The sequence below is a fragment of the Haliotis asinina genome, chromosome 2 (genome assembly GCF_037392515.1).
Source record: "Haliotis asinina isolate JCU_RB_2024 chromosome 2, JCU_Hal_asi_v2, whole genome shotgun sequence".
NCBI classification, from domain to species: domain Eukaryota; kingdom Metazoa; phylum Mollusca; class Gastropoda; order Lepetellida; family Haliotidae; genus Haliotis; species Haliotis asinina.
Window position 1 is genome coordinate 4,867,574 of NC_090281.1, and position 23,120 is coordinate 4,890,693.

Sequence of the window (23,120 nt, forward strand, 5' to 3'; positions counted from 1 at the left end):
ACGTATACTGTACTGGACCACACACAAGAAGACAAGGATTGTGTACTGGGGACGTATCCTGTACTGGAACACACACAGGAAGACAAGGATTGTGTACTGGGGACGTATACTGCACTGGAACACACACAGGAAGACAAGGATTGTGTACTGGGGACGTATACTGCACTGGAACACACACAGGAAGACAAGGATTGTGTACTGGGGACGTATCCTGTACTGGAACACACACAGGAAGACAAGGATTGTGTACTGGGGACGTATCCTGTACTGGAACACACACAGGAAGACAAGGATTGTGTACTGGGGACGTATACTGCACTGGAACACACACAGGAAGACAAGGATTGTGTACTGGGGACGTATCCTGTACTGGAACACACACAGGAAGACAAGGATTGTGTACTGGGGACGTATACTGTACTGGAACACACACAAGAAGACAAGGATTGGGTACTGGGGACGTATACTGCACTGGAACACACACAGGAAGACAAGGATTGTGTACTGGGGACGTATACTGCACCGGAACACACACAGGAAGACAAGGATTGTGTACTGGGGACGTATACTGCACTGGAACACACACAGGAAGACAAGGATTGTGTACTGGGGACGTATCCTGTACTGGAACACACACAGGAAGACAAGGATTGTGTACTGGGGACGTATACTGCACTGGAACACACACAGGAAGACAAGGATTGTGTACTGGGGACGTATCCTGTACTGGAACACACACAGGAAGACAAGGATTGTGTACTGGGGACGTATACTGCACCGGAACACACACAGGAAGACAAGGATTGTGTACTGGGGACGTATACTGCACTGGAACACACACAGGAAGACAAGGATTGTGTACTGGGGACGTATCCTGTACTGGAACACACACAGGAAGACAAGGATTGTGTACTGGGGACGTATACTGCACTGGAACACACACAGGAAGACAAGGATTGTGTACTGGGGACGTATTCTGTACTGGAACACACACAGGAAGACAAGGATTGTGTACTGGGGACGTATCCTGTACTGGAACACACACAGGAAGACAAGGATTGTGTACTGGGGACGTATACTGCACTGGAACACACACAGGAAGACAAGGATTGTGTACTGGGGACGTATACTGCACTGGAACACACACAGGAAGACAAGGATTGTGTACTGGGGACGTATACTGCACTGGAACACACACAGGAAGACAAGGATTGTGTACTGGGGACGTATACTGCACTGGAACACACACAGGAAGACAAGGATTGTGTACTGGGGACGTATCCTGCACCGGAACACACACAGGAAGACAAGGATTGTGTACTGGGGACGTATACTGCACTGGAACACACACAGGAAGACAAGGATTGTGTACTGGGGACGTATCCTTCACCGGAAAACACACAGGAAGACAAGGATTGGGTACTGGGGACGTATACTGCACTGGAACACACACAGGAAGACAAGGATTGTGTACTGGGGACGTATCCTGCACCGGAACACACACAGGAAGACAAGGATTGTGTACTGGGGACGTATACTGCACTGGAACACACACAGGAAGACAAGGATTGTGTACTGGGGACGTATACTGCACTGGAACACACACAGGAAGACAAGGATTGTGTACTGGGGACGTATACTGCACTGGAACACACACAGGAAGACAAGGATTGTGTATTGGGGACGTATACTGCACTGGAACACACACAGGAAGACAAGGATTGTGTACTGGGGACGTATCCTGCACCGGAACACACACAGGAAGACAAGGATTGTGTACTGGGGACGTATACTGCACTGGAACACACACAGGAAGACAAGGATTGTGTACTGGGGACGTATCCTTCACCGGAAAACACACAGGAAGACAAGGATTGTGTACTGGGGACGTATACTGCACCGGAACACACACAGAAAGACAAGGATCGGGCACTGGGGACGTATACTGTACTGGAACACACACAGGAAGACAAGGATTGTGTACTGGGGACGTATACTGCACTGGAACACACACAGGAAGACAAGGATTGTGTACTGGGGACGTATACTGCACCGGAACACACACAGAAAGACAAGGATCGGGCACTGGGGACGTATACTGTACTGGAACACACACAGGAAGACAAGGATTGTGTACTGGGGACGTATCCTGTACTGGAACACACACAGGAAGACAAGGATTGTGTACTGGGGACGTATCCTTCACCGGAAAACACACAGGAAGACAAGGATTGTGTACTGGGGACGTATCCTGCACCGGAAAACACACAGGAAGACAAGGATTGTGTACTGGGGACGTATCCTTCACCGGAAAACACACAGGAAGACAAGGATTGTGTACTGGGGACGTATACTGCACCGGAACACACACAGGAAGACAAGGATTGTGTACTGGGGACGTATACTGCACTGGAACACACACAGGAAGACAAGGATTGTGTACTGGGGACGTATACTGCACCGGAACACACACAGAAAGACAAGGATTGTGTACTGGGGACGTATACTGCACTGGAACACACACAGGAAGACAAGGATTGTGTACTGGGGACGTATACTGCACTGGAACACACACAGGAAGACAAGGATTGTGTACTGGGGACGTATACTGCACTGGAACACACACAGGAAGACAAGGATTGTGTACTGGGGACGTATACTGTACTGGAACACACACAGGAAGACAAGGATTGTGTACTGGGGACGTATACTGCACTGGAACACACACAGGAAGACAAGGATTGTGTACTGGGGACGTATACTGCATCGGACCACACACAGGAAGACAAGGATTGTGTACTGGGGACGTATCCTGCATCGGACCACACACAAGAAGACAAGGATTGGGTACTGGGGACGTATCCTTCACCGGAAAACACACAGGGAGACAAGGATTGTGTATTGGGGACGTATCCTGCACTGGAACACACACAGGAAGACAAGGATTGTGTACTGGGGACGTATCCTGCATCGGACCACACACAAGAAGACAAGGATTGGGTACTGGGGACGTATCCTTCACCGGAAAACACACAGGGAGACAAGGATTGTGTATTGGGGACGTATACTGCACTGGAACACACACAGGAAGACAAGGATTGGGCACTGGGGACGTATCCTGCACCGGAACACACACAAGAAGGCAGTGCTTGTGTACCGGGGACGTATCCTTCACCAGAACACACACAGGAAGACAAGGAATAGGTACTGGGGACGTATTCTGCACCGGAACACACACAGGAAGACAAGGAATAGGTACTGGGGACGTATTCTGCACCGGAACACATCCCCGGAGAGAATGATTGGTTAATGGGAACGAAGACTGAAAGGTCACATATACTCCTGGAGGTACAAATACATAATACCATTTAGTGGCATCATTATAAATGTAACCCAGTCGTTAAAACTACTCATTTCGACATTTAATTACCTTAAATCGACCTTTTTGTCAACAATGCACACGAACGGAGTTTTAACAAATCAGTAAGGCGCGCCTCCGTAACGTAATGTGTGGACTTCTGTAGAATTCATGTACATTTCCGGGGTTAAAGTATCCTTAGGTCTGTCAAAACCAGAAATTGGGACAGTCGTTGTAAAAAATAAAAATTTTATGGTTTCATAATGTCACGGTGGCGCTGTGGGCGAGGTGCCTAAAGCGCCACCCTAGTGATCCAGCGAGGGTTTAAAAACCTTGGAGTCAACTTTGTGTGCAGGCTCTTTGCGTGTTGTCACAATCCCTAGTGTGCAGTACAAAACCCTGAGCACAAAAAAACACGAATCCGTTGGTATATGACCAGATGGTGGCCACATGAATCCGTGGGAACACCTAGTTGTGGGTACCGCGACGTGCAGTAGACTTGTACAAAGTACTGTGAGTAGGTGTCCCAGTCCGCCCAGCTATGAATTGGGTACCTCGTTAGGATGACAGAACGCAATGAACTCGGTGCGCCTAGTGGTAGCAAGAGTTGTATACTCCCCAGGGAGGTGAGATTGATAATACGATGTGACGCCCAGACGGACATCTAATGATCGACGGAAACGTTTACAAGCGCCTCGAGCAAGCAATAGTTGCATGGATATGCGAGCTATATAAATATCCCATAATAAAATAATAATTGCACTGTCATTTGATCTGGTCACCTGTTTGCCTACCTACCGAGATAACTCTTGTTTCTGTCAGAATCTTGTTGTTCTAATGGTTATAAATCGTTGTGTTACAAGCTGTGCCATGCAAATCCTCTTGGTCATGAGTCAAATGCATATTTAACTACGAGTAGTAAGTAGTTTTGACTTTCTAACTTGATGAAAACAAATCTTGATCTGATTGATTCTCGAATAGACGTTATTAAAAGTGGCGGTGCTGTGTCGCGAACATCCAATAGTCTAAAGCCACCCTGACACTTGCACGAATTTTATCCCCGCTCCGGTACGCTAATTTGCGTGCCAATGAGTAAATTAGGCGTAAACTGGTATGAAGTGTGCATTAACTGTGCGGGGCTGCGTACCAGTGCGCAAAGAAAATTTTGAAATGTACAAAGTTTCTGGCACGCATAATCTTCGTGTCACTTGTGTGAAGTCGGTGCGTATCAATTTCCGGTCCTGCCCGCGTTCAGACGCAGTGTCACATATTGGACAGCTTATCACGAACTAGTCGCGGCAGACTGCGCAAAGTTTTCGTTCACGTTCTTCCTTGTCGTGAAGTGGGCTGGCGGGACTTGTGCATTGTCCCGACTTGTGCACGTGGAGATGGCATGACGAGGTCCCGCATGGTATGCGCACGGCACGAATAGATACCGCATGTCATGAACTTAATTGGGAAAGCCTTCATTTTTGTTTGCTAAAATCAGCGATGATCGCACCTGTTCATACAAAATGAAATCATTGCCAATTCCCACATTCCTGCCAAGAAGACCACAAGATGAAGAGCAGGCAGCAGTTTAAAGAAGATATCCGGACAAGAACCAGAGACATAGAGAATGCTGGACACCGAGGTTGCAGAGGGGGAGGAGGATGTTTCTCCAGGTTCAGTGGACAGTAGCATTGGACTGTCACCTTATTCCACGGATATGGACACTCCTCTCATGATCCCCGAGACTGAGGATGTTCATTTAAAAAAAGGAAATAGAAACACTGCCTTTAATACCTTCCTTTACACAACGAATTTAGAGAAAAGTAATGCCATTTTTAATAGGTATTAGATCCTGCGTTGCTGAAACGTCATGGTCCAAATTTGTAGTCAAAACGTTAAAGGGTGTGACCATTCTCTCTTGCCAAGGTACACCTCTTCCAAGTACAGGTTTTCCATGTTCCGTCTGAAGCACCACCCTATGCCCCCAAATCAACTTAGGAGAACTTGTGCCCAGTTTCAGGTGGTTTCTTCATAGCAATGTGCTTGCCATCCACAACCCACCCCACCCCCCACCCCCCACAGTTGTGGAAGTTCCATCTAAAACTAACGTCCTTCCCCTCGTCGTCAGTTTGGGGGCATCTGACTACTTCGTGCTTTTAGACCTTGATGGCTTTGAAGACCACCAATAAGAACTTACAGATCAACAGAAGCTTGCATAAAAATTACCAATTGCTAGGAAGCGAAGAGTGGTTGCCATCCTGGTCTCAAGATGAGAGGTTAATTTCTCCACAAACAGTTGGAACAAATCGGGAGAAATTCTCAACCAATGTCTGTATAGCCTCTTGGGACACCTGTTCTTTTCTGCAATAACAGCTTGTTCTCTGGTGTTCAAACATCTTGTAGGTCCACAGCAATGCATTAAGCTTGGGGTGATGCCTGCAATTTTTATAGCGTGGCGTCAAGCGGGACAAAGCTGGACCATAAATACCACGACTGCTTCACGCATGCACGAAGTGGCTTTGGCAATGCATGTCCATACTGGAACAATGCGTATCGTACCGTACACCAGGCTTATACAACGCGGCAACAATAACTGACCAAGACGTAAATAAGTCGTGCGATAACGTGCCATTGCGTGACAATGTGCTCCATTTGCGGTCACGCATTGCATGCCAAGTGCGTAACTTATGAACATACAGGACGCGAACAGTACGCAAACTAGGCTTCAGGCTTCCATGCGTACCATCTAAATTAAACACTTTGTCACGCTTTATCGAGCATCAGAGTGGAGGCAGAATTTGTACGTCACGGTGGCATAAGAATAAATGCTGTTTAGGTTTGTTTTCATCGAGTTACAAAATCTAAACTCAATCCAAAAACGTGTATTTCATTGATGGACAACAGGAGTTTGCACTTGAATGCGAGATGGATGTTAATAGGAAACTGCTTACAATATAACTGCATGGTCACAACACCATCCGACACCTGGGAGCAACTGACGAAAAGGCAACGATTCGAAGTGTCTTTGTTGACGTGGAGAAATTAGCAAAATGACGAGCGTCACACAAAATGTTCTGTACAACTTACTGAAAATCCACCCTCACATGAGTAACTGAGTATCGCTGCAGTCCTATGGCGACAGAGGTACGTAACAGGTCTGTGGTTTCGTTTTTCGCGACTTGTAACCGCTTGGTTTTAATTAACCAGAAGATTATTTAAGACGGAATTTGTTGTTCCGCTTAAAACTATTTATTAAACTACAAGTCTTTCATATGTAATGGTTACAAGAGTGAGTGAGTGTATTTTAGCTTTACGCCGCACTCGGCAATATATGGCGACGGTCTGTAAATAATAGAGTCTGGTCCAGACAATCCAGTGATCAAAAGCATGAGCATCGATCTGCGCAACTGGGAACCGATGACATGTATGAACGAAGTCAGCGAGTCTGACCATCCCATCCCTTTAGTCGCCTCTTACGACAAACGCTGTCGCATTTTGTGGCAAGCATGGGTCGCCGAGGGGCTATTCTACCCCGGATCTTCACGGGTCGGTTTATAGAGTGAGCGAGTGAGTGAGTGATTGAGTGATTGATTGAGTGATTGAGTGAGTGATTGAGTGATTGAGTGAGTGAGTGAGTGAGTGAGTGAGTGAGTGAGTGAGTTAATATTTAACTATTTAACATCACATCGGCAATATTGCAGCCATATCGTGACGAGAACAATTTACATTACATTGCGTACCAAAGTTATCAGAAACTAAAACCCTCTTGGCGAAGAACAGTAAAACCACTAGTATATTACAATTAGAATTAAAACTAGCATGGAAAGTTAAAACTCATATCATTATTTGGACAATAATATAAATATACTAATGGGCTATAGATTGCTAACAACTGAATCGGTTACAAAAAACAAAAAGTTTATTCTTTAACCGGAACGCAAGCCCAGAGAATACTTAAAGTGAACATGTAATGCATCGGAACATGCACGGGTCACACATTCGTTGACGGACCTAAGCGAACAGGTGTCGTTGGTGTTTTCGTATATGTTAAGAGGCGATCCTGGAACGGAGACGGGTATTTAGCTTCTGAAACATCTTTTACCACGTGTAATACACACCGACAGGTGGAAACGACTAAAGTATGTAGAGAAATGTATGTTACGTGGAGCTACCCATAGATCCTAACCTTGTTACCTTGCTGGCAGGTTTATGCTCTGTGGTCATGTAGATAGGGCGCCGACCGACCTCAGATCCGAAGGTTCGAACCCAATCAAATCGAACCTTTTATATGTTTTGTGTACGTAAAGATCATTTTAACCTGTTTCTGCAGATAGCGTCCATTTGTTACAAAAAAGTCTTGTATCAAAGAACAATGTAGTACGTCAGTATATTTGTTTCAAAGGACGAGATTTAAAACTATTTACCTCTCAAGAGAGTAAGCCAGATGAACGCTTTTTCCATCTGCAAAGAAATGTCAATCATGTAATCGTTCATTGCAATTCTTATTTCGCACGTCATTGTAACGAGTATGTATAAAACGTAAGTAAAAACCCTGAGATTTTAAAACTGGGACCAATTCATTTGCACGCGTGTCTGAATCTCTGATATTTTGCCTGTTATCAGAAACACAGTGGTTGGACAGTTATTGACACAAATATGCATGTATGTTTTAGATACCTTTCAAGGATGCATCTCGTGGAAGGCTCGTCACATTTTGTTTAGTATGTTTATTAAATTACTAAAACTGGTTGTTGTATTGTATGTACTGCAACCTCATCTGAATTTAGCGATCCTACTCACATGAATATACTTTTGACTCTTATATGTGGACAGTTTTATATTCATATTATATACGATTTTGTAATTCATATTAGAACACCCTTTGAAGGCCTCAGTGTATGAATCTTCTCACTTAGCCTTTTTTCCCAAGTAGGTACGTTTAATACAGCTACAGTTATTACACAGTATCTACGTTTCATACAGTAGTTCATCAAGTTTCATAATAATTCATCTCCTGCGTGCTCCAGCTATTTCCGTATCGACAACTGCATCTAGCGAAGATACGGGTGGAACCTGGCCTTCATGGACCCATATTTGTTGCAATAGGCCGCTAACGAGATTAGGATAGCTGACAAATGAGTGGTTTCAAAACTCCTGTCATCAGTTCCTGAATTGTACGTCTTATCAAGACGCGATCATATGTATATAGAGAGGGCAATCACAGGGCGCTAATGTTGCTGAATATGACGTCCAAAACTTCGACCATTGAATAGACTGAAAAATATGTTTCCATGTCGTACTAACCTTTTTAGAAACTGATGGGGTGGTCAGCATCAAGCAAACGCTTCTATATCTTCCAGATTTCAAACCGGCACTTGTTAATCAACCTCGATTTATGGCAACCAAACAAAAACTACATACGCATTATTGAGTTTGCCAGCAGTGAATTGCCGTCATCGATCGGCTTTCTTACTGAAACTAACGACATCGTTTGTATAGCAGAATAACTTATTGGATCAGTTGAGCCTATTCCGCTGCAGTCGACGAAAGATATTTTCTGTAAATCGATAGGTAGTGTGAACATTTAGAGCAAATACGTCAAAGGACTTTGTCGTGATAAGGAATTTCCACGTTCACATGTTCAGATCATGTGAAAAATCATGTTGCCATGGAGAACTAACAAATATTAAACCATCTCAATCCACATTGCATGAGTTTGCGAAAGCGACAGGATGCGTAAATTCTGTTTCATTCCATTTATGATGATATATCTTACCTACCTTGAGAAAAACGAAGGCCAATTAAACAAACAAGTGAATTTTTTCCCCAAAATGAAATTAACTTATTTTATTTCTACGGACTGTCACACAGTTTCCAAAGCATAGAAAACCCCATCTAATACTAGGAACATCAATACACCAAAGAAAACCGGTTTCAAGTGAAACTTGTCCTGTGACAAAAGTCAATTTGGAGAAAATTATATTTACAATACAAGACAACAAAAGGAAAATTACTTCTCCAAATTGTCGAGTCCCTCGAGGCAAAGATAAAAGTTTGGACTGAAAGAAAATAATGGAAAAAGAAAAATGTTTAACCCTTTTAGAAATAATGAAAAACACTTCTACATGCAACTTATAACAAATGGTGATGGTGAGCGTGACAAACAGCCCCCCATGGATGCCAATGAAAGGTTCTGGAGGGTACAGCGATAGCAATAAACCAGGTGATGTCATTTTCCAAGTCTGCTCAGAGCCGGTCCTTTGTGGAGAAGCTTTCTGAGGACGTATCATGCATCGAGAACGTATCCTTTGCATCGTGTGTACATGCAATGTGTGGAACAGACTAGCATTCCAACCGACTCCCGCGCCTGGATGAAGTCGGCTGGTCTCAAATGTGAAACTGTGGGCTTCCTTTTTGGTGTTTAGGACCAGCCCCTTCACACTCGCAATCGCCAAAATGTGATTCTCAAAGAAAATATAGAAATGTTGACAGTGTAACGAATTCACACAGACTATCCAACACCTTGTCAGTGAATGCTTTTCCTTCGCACAAACAGCATATCTTAAAAGACATGATGGCATGGTTCGCTGTTTATACTACCGTCTTCGTCATGCCTATGGCTTTGTCTCCGAGGTCCATCCAGGGTACGACCAAAACATGTCCAAGGCGTCATGGAAAATGATGCTTTTTAACTTATTTGGAATAGGGCCATAATGTTATACAGCCTGCGAGGAATTCCAGCCAACAAACCTTTTTGATTAAGTCGATGATTTATTCATAACACCGAATTTCCTGTTCGTTTTAACTGTAATCTGATTGGCAAAATTCAGAAAAAGCTGGCAAAGTATGTGGACCTCGCCTTTGAAAAGTCCTGCTTCGTTCTCAAGTACACTCTCGTCCGACTTCCCATTGTTCTCAGTGCCTTTGGTTTGGTACCTCCTGATCTCTTGGTGCAGATCAGTAAAGTACCCGGGTTCTCCACAGGGAGCACAGCCCTTCTGACGCTCTGGGTATTTGGGAGTCTACATATTATCCGAAACATTCTAGGTGGGTTCGACTAGGCAGCGTATCCTGGGCAACTGTCTTGACCTCGTGTAGAGGGTGCAAGGGCGCTGAGCTGATGATGAGCCTGACCAGACAGACTGTGCCAGGATCATCCGAACCCTCTCTGCTGCATTTTCAATAATACTCTATAGCGCCGAGTTCCAGCTAGGCTGCACAGGGGCGCTTGTGCAGCTCGGTCGATTTTATTTGAAATGGTTGTGTCTTTCGATGTTTTCGAAAAGTTTGTAGACTTATAACCCTTAAGGAGTTTGTTCCATAGTATGGGAGCTGCACATGTAAAGCAACGGTCCCTGTATTTGGTCCTGGGTGGTCTGGTGATAAGCAGGGCCCTTATTCTCGAAATGTTCGTAGCCCTAAGAATTCGTAACTTTGATCGTAGCCAATGTGTTAAGAATGGGCTTAAGAAGTTCGTAAGAATGTTTCGAGAATAGCTAGCCACATCTTTATCTTGTGATGTAAGAGTTCTTGTTGATCTATTGATAGTAACCTGGCGGCCGTGTTTTGTATAGATTGGAGTCGATGAACCATGGAAGTTTTTAGCTCACACTAAAGTGGTCCGGCATAGTCAAATCGAGATATGACTGCTGATTGAGTGAGAGTTTGGGCGGTTTCATCTGAAAGATATCGTCTTAGTTTACGAATCTGATGAAGGTGCTAATGAGATGTAAGAGTCGATAGAATTTCGGTGCACTTTGGACATATATTGAAACAAATAGATCGCGTGAATAGATGAAGTTTTAAAGAAGCTTATTGAAATGATTTAGTCTATGACAATTGACTACTGCAATCTTTTTAAGTAACTTTGATAGAAATGGTAGGTTGGACACCAGTCTATAGTGGTCTAACATAATTTGGATCAAGTGAAGTTTTGTTGGTTTTTGTAATAAGTTTTTAATAAGCGCCATTTTAATGAGCTTAGTACTTCAGATGCAGCTAGTGATGTAATGAACATGCCCACCAACGAGGAGATAAAATGCAATACAAATTGTAAGATCCATGTTGGGATCGGATCTAATTCACGTGACTTTGATGGACTCTCCTTTTTTATGATACATTTACATTTTGTTATTACTTCTTTTTCTTATTGTGCTTGCTATCCCACTTTCCGATGTTGGTCTGATGGTACTATGTCACAGCCCATTAAACATTCTGTGTGGAGTTTTTGTTGCAGGTTGATACGTGTGTTATCAGTCTTGGGAGTGAAGAAATCAGCAAGATTCGAACATCCAGCTCGCTGTTATGATGAGATAGAATGTCTGTCTTTTTTGTAATAGACTCTTAAACTCTTTTAACAGAGCCTTCAGGTCGGAAGAAGATTCATCTATGCATGATTTGCGTACGTGTTTGATTTCAGAGGGCATTGTGTTTATTTCTGGCTGCCTTGTATATCTGACGATATATCTCCAAGTGTTTTCTTCTCCGGCGGTTTAGCCACCGGGGAATGTGGCTTCAACTATCTCCATCGGTGTGTATTTCTCCATATGATTTCCCGTCACTGTATGTGATTTGTGTGGTTGATTGCGACTCCTCCTGAGCGCCGTGGTCGGTTAACGTTAATAATACCATAATCCCATTTAACGGAAAGAGGTGACCTACCCTGTCCCATCCGTGACTGGCTACAAATATATGCAGAAGCCAATTGTTTACCACTATATACACAGGAACACAATTAACAAGTAAACAAATCCAGAACGGCATCAGACATATTTCCTTTCTTTCTGATATATCATGTTCAAACACTGTCACTTGGACAGATCATACTCACAAATGTCATTTTTGAACATGTACGGTATCAGAAAACGTCTTGGCAAATCGGTTTGGGAAGATAAGCAAGCAAAACTTTAAAACACATGGATGTGGGACGTTTACACATGTGTTTATGCAAATATGTAATTATGTTTCCATTGCTTTTAGTCTTGATCAAACATGGCAGTTTTAGGTAAACCAGATGTCAGGTAAGCCAGATGAGTTATGATTGTCGTTAATCCTCAGTAGACGTTCTCGTACTTATTCGTCACAACTGTTTACCTTCATGAACAGACTACTGATTTTATTTACTCCTGGAATGACATGCAGATGTACATAAAGTAATATTGTTAAATAAGCAAATAGCCCATGTTCCTTGCCTATCTGCAGTCATGGTCGGTGTATTCATTGTAAATATTGATGTGCACCAACAATCGAACATTGCTAAAAGCTGCCAACAGTAACTATCTGCTCTCTCTCTCTCTCTCTCTCTCTCTCTCTCTCTCTCTCAAAATACGTACATCAGTGTAAAGTGTGCACATTGATACGAAAGTACATACTATACCTAAGGTCCAACAGTATGCATTAATAGGATTCACAAAAAATAAAATCCGTTTATAGCACTTCTCTTAATTTAAACTCAGCAGTAGTTGGTTCGGCTCAAAAGCTGACCGGTGAATTGCAGTCTAATGCGACAACTAATAAACATAAAATACTCAGTGAAACGCCGATTATAGTCAAAACATCATAGCAAAAAAGTTTTTTTTAACAAACTGGCATTACAATATTGACACAGTTCACTTGTGGTTTTCGAGGGAAGAGTGCAGAGAAAGCGACAGCCAGGTCTTTAATATATGTTACTTTTTATTTGACTTGTTTGTTGTGCCATGTGTGGTATGTAACTGTAATGACGCTGGGTATGTTTAAAAGCAGATGCAGATGCTACGTTGCATAGTAAGTAAGTGAGTGAGTGTGTTGGTTGAGTGAGTGAGTGAGTGGGTGGGCGGGTGGCTGAGTGAGTGAGTGAGTGAGTTCGGTGTTACGCCGCGCTTTTAGCGATATTCCAGCAATATCAAGGCGGGAGACACAATAAATGGACTTAACACATTGCATCCATTTTGGGAATTGAACCCGGGTGTGCGGAGTGACGAACGAAAGCTTTAACCACTAGACTACCCCCAAAACTGACTAATGTGCATAGTCAGTATGTTAGGAAATATTAGTTGACGAGAAGGTTTAACAACACACAGTTTATTTACCGTATGATTCCACATTGTTTGGCTATAAAATGCTGTAAAAAGTTTCATCTCCATTTGAACAGATTTCAATAACTACATTCAGAAAGGATGGTTACGTTTCTTGTGGCGTTTAGTGTAGGTTTTAGTTCACTGAGGTGTTCAGCACAAAACTTGAACATTTAAACCAGGATGTTCTACAAATGATGATAAATGTACAAACCGCGGACTGAAATTTTACGCAGGATTGGTGAGATGATTTTGACAGCTTCCACAGTACGTATTTAAGAAAACGTTCTTGGGGAATCATTTAATGCCTCAATTTCACCGATATTCAGTAGAAACTGATCTATGCATTAATGATGTCTCGCCCAGATTTCGTAACAAAAGATTTATTCCTGGAATAATAATAATTATCCATTTCATAAATGCTTGTAAACATCAGTCACATTAATAATATCATAACTTCTCTTATTTCAACATTACAAATAAGTGATTCAAAGCTTTCCATGTCTGCTGGGTGTTTAACGTGTATTGATGTTATCCAGGCAATCCTAACTGCAAATCGTCAAAATAAGCATTGCCTCCGGAACTTTCACCGAAACTATTTTTGAATGAATAATGTATACTGAAAATTTAAATATCAAAATGTTAAGAAAGTGTGTACAAGTTAAGGACAATGGGCTCCTTACAATGTAGCGTCGATATTTCAAAAACGCAATAACATTCCTTTCATCTGTCATGCTGGGATGTTGAAAACGTTACCGGTGTTGCTGTAGAGGCTTGTGGTCAGAACAATGACTAATATAAAGAAAGGTCTGGTGCATGTGATAAATGAAATCTCAAAGACACAGAAACGCCTGTGATGTAAGGGCACCGCTCTTCCAAAATACAGGAAATGCAACTCACAATGTAGGATTTGCAACGGTCTTTGTACTTATCTGTAACATCATCTGTACTTGAGAATGCTGATGGACTTAACCAATGATTGAGCTGCTTGTGAAAGGAAACCTATCAAGATTTTGTTCAGTGAGACAAGAGGGACGTCATGACACTTTATACAAGTGTTATTAGAAAATTGATTATCTGATTTCATTTTTCGTCGCCGCTGAGGAAAGTACGCTGTAAAATCAAAAGCGTGATAAATCTACAAACATCAGCTAGTGACATGGGAAGCGAATATCCATACGTGTTATCTGTTTGCACAGACAGATCAATAAGCAAGTGCCAATAACAGCTGGATATTTCTCTTGACTAACTATTTACTCGTTGACTAACGAGTACGAGGGCGAGACAGCAATTGTTCTGGAAGTGCCAGTAAAGGTACAAAAATAAACACTACATAAAATACATGTAGGATGAAATACGTTTTTACATAGTAATAGAAGAATTACCATGGGTGACCTTTGACACGTCAAAGGATCAGATGATTGGAAGCAGGGCAAACAGTTCCCTGGATGTGGTGTCGAGAATTCTAAATACGAAAGATGGTAACGATGATAATTCTAATTACAGATGTCAAAGAAAACAGTAACTGGTCTTCCAAATGTTGATAAACTACCTCCAATAGTCTACCTTGCAGACAAAAATGATATACAGATTGTGACTTGTGTCAAATGTACCCTACTCGTTCCTTTCCAGTGCATACGGTTGCATGCACTCATGTCATTTTATGATGTGGTTTTATTGACTAGGAGTGTCTACACTAATGCTGGTATGAGACAGTGTTAATGGTATGCATGAGTCATTGGTTCACACGGTGGGGTTGAGTGGTTCGTGTAATCACCTGTAATGACGAAAATATTGACCAGATACTTAAACATCCGGTTAATACACTCAGGACCACTTATTTGTTTTTGTCGTTAAAAACATTCCCCCCTCTAGCACTTCCAGTAAAGAAGTAAACAGCCTTATAATCTTCTGTCATGTATGTAAAACATTCAAGACACTGTGTACCAAAGTACAGAATGATTCCCACAAGTACAGACACAAGTACATGTACGTCCAGATATGTACGTCCAGCAGACATGGAACTCTCAAACTCGGGAAATACATCATTTGATACTCGGGACAAAACCGTGTGATTAATTCGTGGTCTTTCATTTATGTTTTTTCACTGAAGAAGCTGTTGTTTTGTTTTTGTTTCTGTTTCTAAACATACATACCTGATCAATATGTCGCTGCAAGGCCGACGTCTCCACGTTATATGTGTAAGCTTAACGGGATTTGGACTGCTGTGAAACGCTTTGGTCGCTATGTAAACGTGCATCTCTTACACGAGCCAGGGCTGTAGGTCCAGTGTTCGAATCCTAAAATCGGCCAGACAGTTTGTCGTTGGTTACGTCTCTGAGTCAGCCAAGGAGAGTGAGTTAGGTATTGAGGGCGCTGATTCAAGAACGCTCCATTGTCCTGTACACTACTTTACCCTTTCGTGGAGGGGTCCGGAGGGGTCGGAGGTTGGGATGTGCAATTACTTTACTCCTAGAAAGGACAAACGTGCATTACAGCACACCGTCCGATAAAAAGTCTTCAAACGCACAATGCATTTCTTGGCATATGTTTCTTTAGATTGTGCTCATTCATCATGTCATAGAGATTGGTAATATAGAGAATTAAATTCTCTGCCTCTTTTTGTCGAAGCTGGCATGAACATCACACATAACAATAACCGATGGCACGACAGGTGTTGTTTAAATTAGGACTGTCCTACGTTGAGTGGAAAACCATTATACACACGGAGAGTTTACAAGCACTGAAGTACGTTGGAAACATTCAAGGATTGAAAGTGCTTCTTGAGGCTTTCAGAAAATCTTCTGTTGTTAGATTCGTTGTCTATCTACGGGGTGAAGGTCGTTCTTTAAAACGTCAAAACTATTTGCGTGTTCCTCGAGACCATCACTAAATGGCGCATCGCTGAAACCTGTGTCACTTTGGTCAACAATATGTGACGCTTTCTGATTCGACTGCACAAAGCGGAGTTAAACCAAACTCACCCCTCACCAGAAAGGCTCATGCGATGCCTGCCACACGATGTTTCGAGCCCATTTCTGAGTAAATATGTCTGCCAGTGTGCTTTGTATTAATTTATTTGAAATTTGAAAAATTGAAAGTGATTTTAGTACTCATAGTTATGCTTTAGTGTCAACTGCTATGTTTAGTCCAAAACTGGTTTTCCCGATAACGACGGCGTCAATTGCCAAAACATACTATTAAATGACACATAACTGACGTAAACAGTTTAATGTCTTTTTATCAGTACATAGACATTCAGTATATGGACTATTGTGGTCGCACATATGCATGTAAACTGAAACTGATATGAATTGAAACGTGAGGTGGTATCACTTAGTAGAGTGGCAACCTTCGCCTTCTTTCATATGGCATTAAACTGAAACACGCGCTTCAAATATTCAGAGGGGGGATAAGCCGATCCAAAATGTCCAAAACCATAACCAATGCGTTCTCCGTGACCATGACAACCGACACCGCGTGTACGCCATTTAGAGTCAGTCCATTATTAGTAATCGCTGTTCTTGTCGCTTTTGGTGGCCTTGGAGGCGACGACGATGTTCAGCAGTCGATGGTGTGGTCATCTGCCCGAACTACCCTGTAGCCGCATCTGTTGTTGAAGGCTCGAACCACCTGGCACCATTCAGGTAGCACACTTGCACTGTAGCTGGCAATTCTGATGACAGTGAATGAAAAATGAAAATAACTGTTTCTGTCTTAATTGATAAGTAATTACAACATATCTTCCTCGTATGCTACTGTTCTGCTGTCGTATTTTAGGGGATATTACTAAATAACAGTTTAATAAACACTACACAGACCAGAGGAGATATCTGCAGTCAATTGCTGGTTGTGCGAAGCGAGCAAGTTGAATCTAGACACTGAATCGGTTGAGTGGATGACGAGATGGGTTGAGATGAGATAAGATAGCGGCATATGCTCTTAGTTTCTTTTTCTCTAGTGAAGTAAACATCATTAAATCGGTAGCTAGAGCGACAGTTTTGCAACCTGCATTGAATAGCATGCCCTTGCCCATTTACTAATCACGACATATAAGTGAGGGATTATGGTTTCACGCTCCCTTCAGCAATATTCAAGCAACATCACGGCGGGGGACACACGGAATGGGCTTAATTGTAACGATGTGGAGAATAGAACCCGGGTCCTCGGCGTGACGAGCTAACGCTTCAACCACTTGGCTTCCCCACCGCCCCAACCATACATAAGGATGTAGTGCATGCGCTGTTGACGTCACCATAGATAAGGCTCACCGAGTGGTGAAACAATCACGGGCAATTCTTACTGTTCAAAGACATAGATCACATTTCGCGCATTTTCACGTATCGGTGATGGAGCTAGCCAACACTCACCCGCAGCACTGAAGCCCACGCATGGTACACGTGCACATCTTGCAGTTGGATGCCATCCCACTTTGACCAGGTCTCAGCAGGAGGTTATGATAGGGACAGTGGAAAAGGAGGTCACCGTCTGTAAAAGAAAATTAGTGATATATATATATATATATATATATATATATATATATATATATATATATATATATATATATATATATATATATATATATGGGGCGGGGGTGGGTGGGTGTATGGGCACAATGTCACAAATTTACCACACAAGTTTGGCCTATGTTAGATATCTGGGGTGCATATGCCCCAACTTCCCAATGATGTAATATAAGGCTTATTGATATCACTTACCACTTGCTTGAATCACTAATTGCAACTTCGAGACAAACAGCTGCTAAACAGAGAACACTTGTCATAAATGGAATAAACAATTGCAAATATTGAAAACTAGCATGCGATGTTGGTGTTTGCCTAACAGGTTTCAGTCACAAATTGAGCGTAAGCTATTAGTAAAGAGCTCCACAAGGGACATTAGTCTATGGGGTGTGCCCTTGACATATTGTTTGGTCGGTAGGGGTCACTAGACGATTTAAAGCAACCTTTTAATTCAATTGTAATCTAAACACGTAGCGTCTATGAGGGCTGATAGTATTATCGAGAGAAATACATTTATTTTCATAGAAGTGTGGTGTAATATAGTGCCTTTAGAGAATATTTCAGTTGTGTAATGGGATTTCAAAAGAATTATAATGAAAGCAGAAAAGAGAGAATGTCGGAGTTGTGGGATATTATGATATGTGTGGCAAGCTTGTCACGAAATGTGGATCAAGCCCGTGGTGTAGTAGACAGAAGGTTTGCCCGGGGAGAGGAAGGTGCGTGGGTTTGATACCCGTCATTCAAACCAAGTTAAAGTTATGGTTATTACATATACTGTCACGAATGTATCTGGCCTGTACATGAAACAAAGTCTGGGCAGCCCATTTTCAGCAACCCGCGTGTGAGTGGTTGGATATATTATGCAATCTATGTTAGTGGAATTGGGCAATGAAACCTGAATTATTACTAGATACATACAAGATGACACACACATTTGTACATTTATGGTCTTGAAGACGGTAATCCGCCCATCCCTCTTTCTTGTACATGTCTAACTACACCTTGACGCTAGCTAGGCCTAAACATGTGCTCAGTAGTTGAACATGGTTCGTAAAACGTTCGTGTCGACGTCAATAGCCGTGAATATTGTCTCCTCGTCGTCGCAGGTGGAAACGGGATTCATCGCTGAACCAAACACATGCCCAGGTACCATACTTGTACAATAGTGCACCATTTGACTCTCGTTGTCGGTATAGTAGTGCCAGTACAGGTTCAATGTTTGGTCGATATGCTCAAATTACCACTTCTCTCAGACGATGTCAGATGGTTGGAGCGGAAATCCGTCAAAGTTCAGACACCTGTTCTTTGGTGTGCGTTTGCTGTAGCAATTGGTGACGTGGGTTGAACATCTCTGCTGTGATGGAAGTTCAAGTGTCTTGCAAAGGCAGAGTAGGACTCCACACTTGCAAACGTCCAAAAGCGATATTTCGACCAGAAGCATTCAGTCGTGGCTTTTCTTATCTTCATGGATTTAGTTTTGCCGATGTCTCAACTCATGTTGCCGACACAATGCACTTGCATTTCATGGAAAACTTAATGTGCACGTACTTTTTATGCATTGTTTTCATTTTTCATGAAAAAACACTTACAAACACATTTCGGGATGGCCTTGCGCGCAGTACACCGTCACGTCATGATTAGACGGATTCTAACACAGGAAAAGTGTTGATGACGATTGTTGTCAAAACGTTTCGAAATGAACCCGTGAAAACCCCTTCTTTTTGTTTATTTTATTTCATTTCAATTTTCTAAGAGTGTACATACTCCGAAACATTGTGTTCCTCATAATGAAGAAGCTGACATCAAACAACTATTCTCAAAATGTGTATCATCTTCCTGTATACTTCATGTACATTTGTATGTATTTTCCCTGCGCTAAGACATCTTCATCGGTCATTGCCGATTGGTTATTTTTAACAGCTGAATACTCAGATAACCAAGGCTGTTTCAAATAACTCCGGTACTGTAATATACACTGTGCGTTATCTGCAGCAGAGAGGTCGTAGGGTCAGATCCTAATGGGTGTAATTAGTTGGTTCTCGAAGTAAACAATGCGATCACATACACAATTTACATGTATACCAACTGCCATGAAACGCAGCCAATCTACGTGTACATTCCCAATGCATAAAAAATGTTTGTCGTGTGGAGGAGAGGCTTTGAAGTTGAAAAAATGGAATGGTTGGCTCAGTTCGAGGAACTCCTAAGTTTTCAATGATGACAACTGCAAACTTTTCTGGAGGTAAACCAGGAGTGGGTTACACTGGGTGGGACACAATGGGTATCTCTTGAAGCATAATTACGAAAGACGTTGCCTTTAATAAATGACAATTATAATTCCGGAACCTTCTGTTGCATATAGCATGGTATTTACGTTAAGTCGCGCATTTGTATGGTGTTCCTGCATGTATCACAGATGTTCAAAAGTAGGAATATCTTTGCACTCTATACAGTTCGTGAGACACCACATGATGCACTCTCGTTGTCATGGTTCCTGACTTGGTTGATGGTGTAGAAACATGACAACGTAAATCGTTGCTCATGATGTCAGTCACTACGTTTCTGTTCGGGAGTATTTTTAGGGCGCCAAGCAACAAACAGTAAGTGACTGTTCAACGTAATACATTCGTGATGAACCTGACACGCCACTAACTTGACCCTATCCTGCCATTTTTAAGCTAATAGTCTTTACTTAAGTTATCAGAATGTAGATGACAAAATATGAACTGATATTACTTTTCAGTTTTCTCTGTACAAAAGAAAAGTATATAAAGTAAACCCAATAAGGATGATTATTAGATATACAAAACAGAGATTCAGAGTAAGAATAACCGTGCATCATCTTCGGGTGAAGAGAATGACCTACCAACTTCTGTCACATCAAGTCGTGAGAACTCACAGCCACCTTCTGCCTGCCACACCAGTATCAACGTCAGTGAAAGTAACACTAAGCCCTTCATTTTGTACAGCTGCATCAAAGCATACATAGACAATATCTGTCCAGTGCCTTACTTATATTAAGAATAACCGGTGAAACATAGAAAAGTTCCATCTGAAATAAATGATCTCAACTCACAAAGCATACAATCAAGTTAAAATAAATACGAAAATGTCTGGCCAGTGGGTAACATTTTCTACCATAAACCAAATTTCAAAGATACTGAGTGAGACATTTGATCTGTATCAGCGACATGCGACACAACGGTTGTTTTAATTTCATATGACACAGTTTGCATGAACACCGTCTGAAGTGGAGTGAGCGTTCGCAACCAGTATCCTATCTTGTGTCAAGTGGCCTTTCATTATCCTATTTCCATATTCATTATCTGGTGATAGATAGCGTCCCCCCAGTGCTGGCAAGAGATGTAAGGGAAAGGTTTTCTTATGCTTCAGGAATACACCGGACATGACGGAAGTGTATGCACATGGCGTTTCCGCTCGCAGTACTTAATACACGACGATTTGGAGCTGTTATATCTGTGTGATCAATTATACGGAGGCAGAGCTCCGTATTTGTGAGATGCATTTTGGACTGAGTCATGAAGGATGATGCATGCGCGTGTGAGAGGTCGTCCGGGGCTGACTGTAAATATCAGCGAGCAGACATTATGGGCCACTTTGTGTAAACATCCAGTCACCATTACTTTCATTAACTGCGGCGCTAATTATTAATGGGGTGACCGGATTAACTCTGGTTACTGATACGGTGGGTTTCCCGAGACCTGCGGCGCAAATTATAACAAGACAAACCAGGTCCCCCATTCCACAAAACGATCGTCGAGCTACGTCCAAGATTGGGGTTGCGATCGCCTTAGCGCTACGATCGCTTTTTGGAATTGGGCCCTGGGCCTGGATTTTTAAAGCTCCCTTAGAGCAAAGATAGTCGTAAGTTAATGTTAATGTTTGGCACTTACAACAATCTTAGCGCTAAGAGCGCTTCGAAAGTATATGCCCAGGGCCTTATTTCACAAAGCGATCGTAGCGCTAAGGTGATTGTAACTCCCCTACTTAAACATAAACTTACGTACAGCTACGGTCGCTCCGGGAGACGGGTTCGAGATTAAGTATGGTCACTGATACGGTGTGATTCCCAAGAACACAAAGGTAAGATGAGAATAGGTGCAGAACTGAACTTTGACCTTAGTAAATGACAACAGACAAACTATGGACAATGGATCTCCCAAATATACCAAAAGACAATTTCAGGTTTACAATTAATAAAGTTGGACAATAACTCAAAGTAAGTGGGATCAGAAATACGTGCATACTAGCGTATGTCTCAAAATAGCCTGTGCTCTCTTCTGGAATCAAAAAGATGGTTGGAAGCTTGCAGGAACTTTCACTACAGTTTGCAAGACACAGGTACGTAAGATGCCAGTAATATACAACTGCATCCACCATTCCAGAAATATTCACATACATCAAGCCTTCCCAACCATCAATACATGAATACATGAACACATTCAATGTGTGTTCTCACATGGGGGAGGAAACTCTAAATGGAACATCCTGTTGCATCAGGCAAGTGACACAATCGACATTTTTCGAGCGCTTCAGCCATTTTCTGCCACTGACAACCACTAGAAATAGACCTACAATACTGTCCCTGGTCATACTGCATTAACGATTACGTTGGTGATCGGTATACACTATGCAGAGGGACAAATCACAGATGAAGGTTAACTCCCTGGCAAGTCGGTTATATATGTAATGAAATATGCCCCGCGATATCATTCAGAAATCACAGATCAAGTACCTTCACCATGTGTCACTTGTTCAGTAAACCAGATTACATCATGCAAATACAGTGAACATGATACAGTAACTTACATACAGATATGTCATTTAAGTTACATATGTACGTATATGTTGTACAGTAATGCCCGAATAGCAGTTGTATGTTAAATAGGATAAACTGTAATTATAGGTCTGTAGGTTCAGGAATTCTGAAACTGAACAGGAGCGAAATTCACAACATTCTGTACACAACCAAACTGCGTTTATCATGCACGATGCAATTGTATCAATTAGACGAACAACCTGTACTTGACCTATACACATGGAAAAGGCTGCACAAAAGCCCATATTTTTCAAAGTATCATTATGTTATTACTCACAAGAGCAACGAAACTAAACTTCAAGTGCTACTATCTCTATAAACTGACCCCAAGGAATAATCCTATGGTAAGTCTA

General features: G+C 42.2%; 1 protein-coding gene across 1 annotated transcript; it reads right to left on the minus strand.

Moving 5' to 3' along the window:
• Positions 1 to 16,620: 16,620 nt before the first annotated feature.
• Positions 16,621 to 20,935, minus strand: LOC137273162 (uncharacterized). The gene is made up of 3 exons (XM_067805649.1): positions 20,794 to 20,935; positions 17,775 to 17,892; positions 16,621 to 17,080 (listed from the first exon to the last, which is right to left on the minus strand). Exons 1-3 carry the CDS (start codon positions 20,912 to 20,914, stop codon positions 16,966 to 16,968), a joined length of 354 nt encoding a protein of 117 aa, XP_067661750.1. The 5' UTR covers positions 20,915 to 20,935; the 3' UTR covers positions 16,621 to 16,965.
• Between the last annotated feature and the right edge of the window lie 2,185 nt (positions 20,936 to 23,120).

What these genes read in the sequence shown, in the direction of transcription:
- LOC137273162 (XM_067805649.1), bottom strand. Translation starts at nt 20,914, where the DNA reads ATGTATGCTTTGATGCAGCTGTACAAAATGAAGGGCTTAGTGTTACTT. An exon ending in ACTTGATGTGACAGAAGTTG is followed by an intron (nt 17,893 to 20,793) that starts GTAGGTCATTCT and finishes TTTCTTTTACAG; the next exon opens with ACGGTGACCTCCTTTTCCAC. An exon ending in CGTGGGCTTCAGTGCTGCGG is followed by an intron (nt 17,081 to 17,774) that starts GTGAGTGTTGGC and finishes CACTGTCATCAG; the next exon opens with AATTGCCAGCTACAGTGCAA.